Source organism: Micropterus dolomieu, linkage group LG07, assembly GCF_021292245.1.
Source record: "Micropterus dolomieu isolate WLL.071019.BEF.003 ecotype Adirondacks linkage group LG07, ASM2129224v1, whole genome shotgun sequence".
Lineage (NCBI taxonomy): Eukaryota > Metazoa > Chordata > Actinopteri > Centrarchiformes > Centrarchidae > Micropterus > Micropterus dolomieu.
The window spans coordinates 15,430,423-15,438,101 of NC_060156.1; the positions used below are offsets into that span (position 1 = coordinate 15,430,423).

General features: G+C 38.5%; 1 protein-coding gene across 2 annotated transcripts; it reads right to left on the reverse strand.

The window, feature by feature from the left end:
* Positions 1 to 1,454: 1,454 nt before the first annotated feature.
* On the reverse strand, positions 1,455 to 5,085 carry LOC123973863 (ankyrin repeat and SOCS box protein 9-like). Of its 2 annotated transcripts, XM_046054212.1 has the most exons (7): positions 4,710 to 5,085; positions 4,493 to 4,572; positions 4,213 to 4,320; positions 3,511 to 3,661; positions 3,139 to 3,273; positions 2,022 to 2,231; positions 1,455 to 1,893 (listed from the first exon to the last, which is right to left on the reverse strand). In XM_046054212.1, exons 1-7 carry the CDS (start codon positions 4,792 to 4,794, stop codon positions 1,688 to 1,690), a joined length of 975 nt encoding a protein of 324 aa, XP_045910168.1. In that variant the 5' UTR covers positions 4,795 to 5,085; the 3' UTR covers positions 1,455 to 1,687. The 2 variants fall into 2 exon arrangements, with proteins under 2 accessions (XP_045910168.1, XP_045910170.1); XM_046054214.1 differs by lacking the exon at positions 4,213 to 4,320.
* Between the last annotated feature and the right edge of the window lie 2,594 nt (positions 5,086 to 7,679).

Consider the following 7,679-nt stretch of genomic DNA (forward strand, 5'->3'; position numbering starts at 1 on the left):
GCAGTGGATAAACAAATGATTAACATGAAATAAGCCAGCTACATCGTAAATACTAGATTTGGACAATGGAGAGAAGTGGTGACCTAAATAAAACATTGTATCTATATTCTATCTTCTGAATTAATGGTATTAGAACATTTGTATAGATATATACAATATATATGTATAGGCTTCATCTTTCTGCAGTGCCCTCTCTCCTCCTCAGGTTATTATAATAAGTAATCAGGCACCACAAGAAAATTAGAAACTAATAAAAGCCTGAGAAGCTCCATTTCTCAGATGGGCACAGGGAAGAGCATTTCCCATGTTGATGCAGGACTGCATCCCTGTGGCTTTTCTCTACTGAACTTAGCGTTAATGGAAAACAGGCAGAGTGCAACTGGGTTGTAACATATTCATTCATACAATGAATACTTCACTGTCACTTTTTTGTTGATGTGTTTTGTCTTCTTTTTTCTGTATGCATTCGGGGGTTCACTTAATGTTTTTTGTTTGTTTGTTTTGCATGATCCTTCTGCTGTGTACAAAATAATCTGCATGATATTTCAACACATCGTGTGTGTGACCACAAACCCGTAACATTGGATTCTTACTTTTTACAGTCACTATGCCGAGATGTTTATATATATTTGTTGTCTCTTTTTGAACATAAACTGTAGACAAATTATACAGTGTGTCTTAAATAGCTAAACATTACACACTGTTTGTACAAACTGAATGTTAATAATTTTATTTAACCAAAGCTTCATTACGATCAAAAGCAACACATTGGAAAATAAAAGAAAGTACAGGAAAGAAAGAAAAGGGTTTTAGCAGCTCAAACCTCTGGTGGTTTGGTGCATTGGATGCTGACTCATAACTATACTGGTATTATTACTTATTATTACTATACTGAGTATGACTATGCATGAAATAAATGGAAAACATAGCAGCCATCCAGCTACATATGACAGATGAAACACAAAAACGCCCGCTGATATCTTTCCCATCCAGCCTGAGGGAGGCACCTAATAATCAAGACATTGAGACCCATTTGTATTATTTAGTCATGATAGTTACGGTATAAAGAAATACATTTGTGCAGTGGGCCACACCATGGTAATAGTGATGTGTTCAGCTTCAAAAATGTTTTCCCAATCAGAGACACTTTGGAAATGACTGAACTGGAGAAGACTTAGCTTTGTTGTCAGTTAATCTATTAACATGTTTTTTTCTGTTTGTTTTTTTTTTTTTTGCTCTTGGAAAACTTATAGTACGTGCCCTGCAAGATGCTAAACCATTTCCAGGAATTCTGCCGGAACGACATGTACCGAACATGAAGATTTCATATGAGAGTAAATCTACTGTAGATTAAGGAAACAATCTGAATGCAGCAGCATCAAAAACAGAAACATTCATTATTTTTATTTATTTATTTAGTTTTTACATATAAAAAAAGTACAATATAAGCTGAATGTAGAGCGTAATATAAGAAAGATTGTTTCAGTGTGTTCAACTTTATTTAACATAAATTTTGCAACAATTATTAGATCAAATGAGCCCTTCTTCCCATTTTAAATATGTATATCTTATTGTTAACATTTAATGAGAAAAACTCTTCTCTGTAAAAGTCAAGATTGATTGTTTACCGAGGTCTGTAACAAAGGAGAATTATAGTTCTCCATGGTGGATTCTTCTCACTGCAATATTATGCAAGTGCACCCCCTACTGATCTGTACGTGAAATGCTCAGAAATCTGACATTGAAAGGCCAAGTAATCTGCTGGGTCTGACTGGTAGAGAAGGTACTGTTTCACTTCTGTGGGGAGGTGAAGGCCGTGTATCCTGCCCAGTCTCTGCTTGCCCACAGTTTTCCTGATGTGCAGCCGGCATAGTTGCATTAGAGGAGACACTCCTGGGCAGGCATCAGGGTGGAAGCCATAACAGAGAGATGTTTTGATTATTATCTTGTGGCACCAACCTAATGTAAAGGCCATGAGAATCCACACAGTTGAGGCTACTTGGCCAGTTTGGATTGAATACCTCCTGCTTGTCTCAACAGCCTCTCCACCAGGCTGTTGGGAGTCGTGAGGTCCAGTGGCCGTTTGCCCTCTGAGTTCCTGAGGGTGTGATCAGCCCCATGGTCAAGCAGGACAGACACCAACTCGGGGTTGGACAGACGGGCAGCGATGTGCAGCAGCGAGTCACCACACACGCTGTCACCACCAGACACACTGCTGTTCACACTAGCACCTGAAGGTGAGCAGAGACTAATGAGGTATGATGTCTTTATGTTATGTAACTGGTGAGGAGAATCTCTGACAGGTAAAGCCTGCCTTCTTCTACAGCAGAGCTCAGAGCACCATGTTTCCTCATATTGCTTACATAAAGTATATTGGGCCATTTCCTAGTTACATTGCATTTACTCAGGTCATGCATATTCGAATCAGTGAGCCCAAAACATTTATTTTACTTTAAGTAAGACACAGCATGAGTTTTACACAGACCATATGAAACAGCCATGGATGGATAGTAACTAAGTACATTTACACAAGTACTGTTTAAGCATTATTGTGAAGTGCTGCTTTACTTTCAAATTTTCTTGTAATGTAATGTAATATAGAGGTACATTTTTACTTTTTACACCACTATCAGATAGCTCAAAATAAAATTTCTGCTCAACATTGGCTTTACTTTATTATTGTTTGGGTTTTTCACAGACACCACTGTTGTATGTGCAAATATAAAGATAATAATATTACAAAATTATCCAATTTCTTTACTTTAAATACTTTTAAACTTTTTTCTGACCCTATTAAAACCCAATATGTAGAAACATATTAGCCACAAACGGGGCTTTGATGAAGGTGTCAAAATACAGAAATTAATATTTGGTGTTATTACACCAAATAAGAAAATATGTTGTGTTTTATATGTTTTGTGGGCTCTGCATGAAGAAATATGAATTCCATTTTTTTGCCAAAAAGACACAGACATTTCTAACGTCACTAAGGTCAGTTAGACCCAAGAGATGTCTATCCACCTCTGAGACCTCTTAAGAACATACTGTTATAAAATTCCAATGTTTTTACAGTTGATAGTCCTCTCCTCAGCTTAAATGAGACCTTTACTGGAAAGGTTACGTGAAAGGCATTCTTACCAAGTTGAAGCAGTTTCCTAGCAGTACTCAGATGCTGATTGGAGCAGGCAACGTGGAGAGGGGTGCCCAACTGGTCGACATACTGATCCACATCTGCACCATACTGAACAAGAGGCTCAATGCACTCTGAGTGACCTAGACAGAGATACCAGAATCATCACAATGAGAAGTGATGGACTTGAAAGGATTTGCTTTGAAATCTGCACTTGTCAAGAATATGCAGTCGGTTTACTTTGTAAGCTACAACAACGCAGACAATTTTTAAAATACATTTACCTTATCTATTCTGATGTTTTGACACTCTGTGCATTTTGACCAAACTGATTCAGCATAGATTATCCGTGCGTATGCTGTGGGAATGTAACCTCTAACCTTTAGCGGCAGCCCTGTGAATTGGAAAGCTGGTGTAGCTGGTCCCCAGGGGAGTCGCTCCATGTTGAAGCAGCAGCGATACGCAGGTCACATGGCCCAAAGCGCAAGCTTCTGACAGGGGAGTTTGTCCATCCACTGTTGAACTGTTTACCTGGCATGGGTACGTAGATTTTTGAGACAATCCACCAGAAATTAATTTATTAATTTAATTAAAAGCCAGAATAATGGACAAAAAAAACTGTTTTTTTACAGTGAGCTTATGAGTATGAGCAAGTGTCAGGAAAGCGATGATAATTTAAAGTAACAAATGAGAAGCAATAATGTGATGTTATGAACCTTTAATGTATATAAATAATACCACACTGTGCAGCTTTGCTGTCTAACATGCAGGACATTGTGGTGGTTTGACAAGTCAGACTTTGTATCTGCGGATTTGTATGTTGTAATGTGTTATTGTGCATGTATGGATGTGTCTGCATGCGTGTTTGTATGTGTGTTTGGTTAATCTCTTACCAATATGCACCTGCACAAAGTTAAACCCAGCAATAATTGATAGGCTATGGTTGTCTCCTAACTAGACTAGAGCAGTATTTAGCTTTTTTAAGCAAAGGCACTAAACATACTGTCTTGATTTGGGATTGTCTTGAATATATTAATATTCACAAAAGCAAAAGCATAATTAGACCATGATGCCTTACTGACATTTGCCCCATTTTTTATCAGAAGCTCGGCGCAAGCCACATTGCCTTGCATACATGCTGCGTAGAGGGGGGAAACCTGGTCCAGAGTGCTCAGGTTTACACATGTACCCTGTGAACAATACACAGTAAATATACATTCACAATTCACTGAGTCTCTTTTGAGACCTAATCACTTTAAAATGTAATAACATATGATTTTCAGAAAAACTGTTCCAAATTGCATGTTATAATGATCTCTTCATGCACTGTAACAAATCCCAGAAAATCCCATTAAACTTTACCTGAGCAATGAGTCTCTGCAGAGCGAGGACACGTCCATTAAAGGCAGCATCATGAATTGGAGACCAGTCGGATTCAACATCTAGGTGCAGACATGAAAAGCAACAGTCACTCACAACTCTCCAAGTATTAGTTATAATGACATGGTGAAACTTTCTGTGTAAAGTAGTAAATATACTCCAGCTGCAGTGCGAGCACACACTGCCAGCAACTACTCACCACTCATCAAAGGGTTTGAGAAAAAAACAACAGCTCCACTTTGACATGTAGTGTCTCTCGGAGTCTCTTTGTGTCCAGCAGACATCCTTCACAGTGGCGTTCCTAAATGTTGTTTTATGGGCCGATTGTTTTTGCCTCAAAGGTTTTTGCAATAGAGGCTGAATTGTGTCCAACTTGAGTCAAGAGACATCTGAAATGCTTTGGCCCTCATCTGTTTTCAACGCATTTGTGGCAGGTCTCGCTGCTGTGATGTCATTTCCTAGTATTTGCCATGCAGGAAATAGGCTGGTTGAGTGTGGCCGTTGAGGCTCAGCCAATGAAGGTGCAGTGGGCCCGTGAAAGGGGCCTGTTGAGCAGGTTTGTGATGTGTGTGTAATTTGACACTGTACATTCACACCCATCCTCTCCAGCAGGAGACAGGCAGTGTTCATTGAAAATGGGTGCGGATGAGTAAAGTTTAGGTGAATGACTCATTCTATGTATAAAGTTCTGGTCCACTATAAAGGCATTTTGTAATTATTGGTTTAAGAACTTAGAAGGCCATTTGCATTAATACACTGTATGTCCTTTGCTTGATTTTCATGAGAAAAAAAAAGTATATAAAGCATTTGTTATACATTAAATTGTTTTAAAAGTAAAGGCAGCTCCAAACTTATATCATGTGCCTCAGCAAGGACATTGGCCTGGCTGCTGTTGTAGAGATGCCGCATTTTTATTTCCAGAAATGTAACACCCACCATTCAAAAATGTGTTACTTTACTTGGATGTTTGAGCTTCATTGTGCAGCATATTTGTTCAGAGTTTGACACTAGAAGGCTTTTTTTTCACATTTACCTGCTTAAGGAGGGGACTTTGAAAATCTGACTTTGATTTTGATGATTTTGTGACATCACTATCTAGTTTGGAGCCAATCATGATCCGATATGTGACAAGTGTGGTGTGGAAACCATGAAACCTCTCTTCTGTGAAGTGGCATTGTTGATTTTCACTGAAGATTTGCATATTCATAGGTTCTGAGAGGGAGGGAAAACAATTACATTTGCTTTGAAGAATTTGTTATGACTTTATTTACCTTTTTCAAAAACAAAATATATCTTAGAACATGTCTGGAGAGGATCTTTAAGTGATTTTATGTCTTGTCACTACCATCACAGTGCACACGGGCTGTTTGTTTTCAATTGTTATTTAATTAATCCTTGTAGTAACAATCCTTAATGACAAATTTTAATCCTGTGTTTCTTTTTTTGTGATTTAAGTTTAAACCAATGTTGAGTGTACCAACATTTTGCTGAGATAACTGTGAAAAAAGCATTAGGATATCTGCATTCCCAATTCCACATAGTCAAAGATGATCTTTATCTCGTGACTTGCTTTTTTAAAAAACAGGAAATCCCCTTATTTTTCAGACTTCACGTGGATGGGTGGCCTAATTATCAGACAGACCCTCCTTAAAGGCAAAAGTCAGTGTTTAGCACCATTCTTGTGAACAAGAATGTGCTCTGCTTCAGTGTTCTTGAGTAAAACATTCAATCCCTAGCAGTTCTGGCGCTAAGCTAACCCTGACTTCTGACTTTTTCTGAAAGAAATAAACTGAAGGATAATTCTCAGAGTTCTATGGCATTCCCACACAACATCTGTATCTTGATAAAGAAATAAATCCAGTTTGAGATGAGGGAACAGCTGTCTTATGAGATACACCTCTATGACTACTGATTTAGGCTAATGGTGGTGTACTATAGATACTATACAATAATGTGTAATGGTCACAAATACATCTTTTCACACCTAACTATTCCCAAAAGTACAGTAGCAGTGATATACAGGATATGGTGTTTTGAGAGCTACAATCACATTGAATGCAGACCAGCAGAGGGCAGCAACAGAGAGCAGACATTTAAATAGCAAGTCAATACTGACTGTATTCCTCAGGGAGTTGTTAATCCCTGGCAGCAGCCTACAAGCTTGCCATACAATTGACTTTTTGCCTTGTCAGAGAAGGTGCATATGGATTAGAATGCCATTGTACAAACTCAATGAATGCCCTCTCTGTTGTACTGAATAATGAAAGCCCTCGATGCTTTGTTTCCCAAATAAATCTGTTTCAAATGTCCACCAGTTTTCTCAGATCTCTGTCCAAGCAGCAGCTGCCATGACCTCTCCTGTATCTGGATGTGGCGAATGTCTGTTGCATACATATTGGGGAGGTGTATTTCAAGTAAATGCTCTTAATGTTGGCGCAAGACTCAGTTAACCATGCAGGCTAAGCGCACCAAATGTCATGAATCTAATGGGACTGAGCCATAGGCTTTCCATTATGCACCAAGCATTAACTTTAACTCTTTGTCACGCAGATTTGACCATATTTTTACTGCCTTAACATGGAGAAAACAGGACATTGTTACTTCTACTGTTTCGACAGCCATGAGTGATCTTTCTTAATCAAAATTAGATTTTGTGTTCATGTGCAAATCAATTATTCTTTACTTATACAAAAAAAATCGTATGCTTCATATATTTTAAAACTTAGTGGCTTTTGGGGTTTTTTCATCTGTTTGTATACATTTATCAATACATAACAGGACTTATGCTGTAATCCATATAAAAAAAACTATACAGTCTAATTCTGTCATCACAAACACATGACCCACAAATAGCACAAGTGGTAGATATAGAGGTCACACGCCAGCACCAATCACCACATCTAAATCAACATGGTTAAGTGTTTGAGTCCACCATGGTTATCTGCTGGGTCTCCCACTGCTGATGTTTTGCCCCCATCAGCTCCAGAGGGCTCAACATTCAGATTACAACCACACACAGTGAGGCTAATGGGGTGGATGGGTGGCCTTTAACTAGCCCCATTCATCAGCTAAAAAACTGAACTGTGTCAATAATTATAGGCTTAAGTAATGGAAGACTCTTCTGGTCCAGCTTTAAGAGATCAAATGTGCATCATGGTGTGTCTGAGCT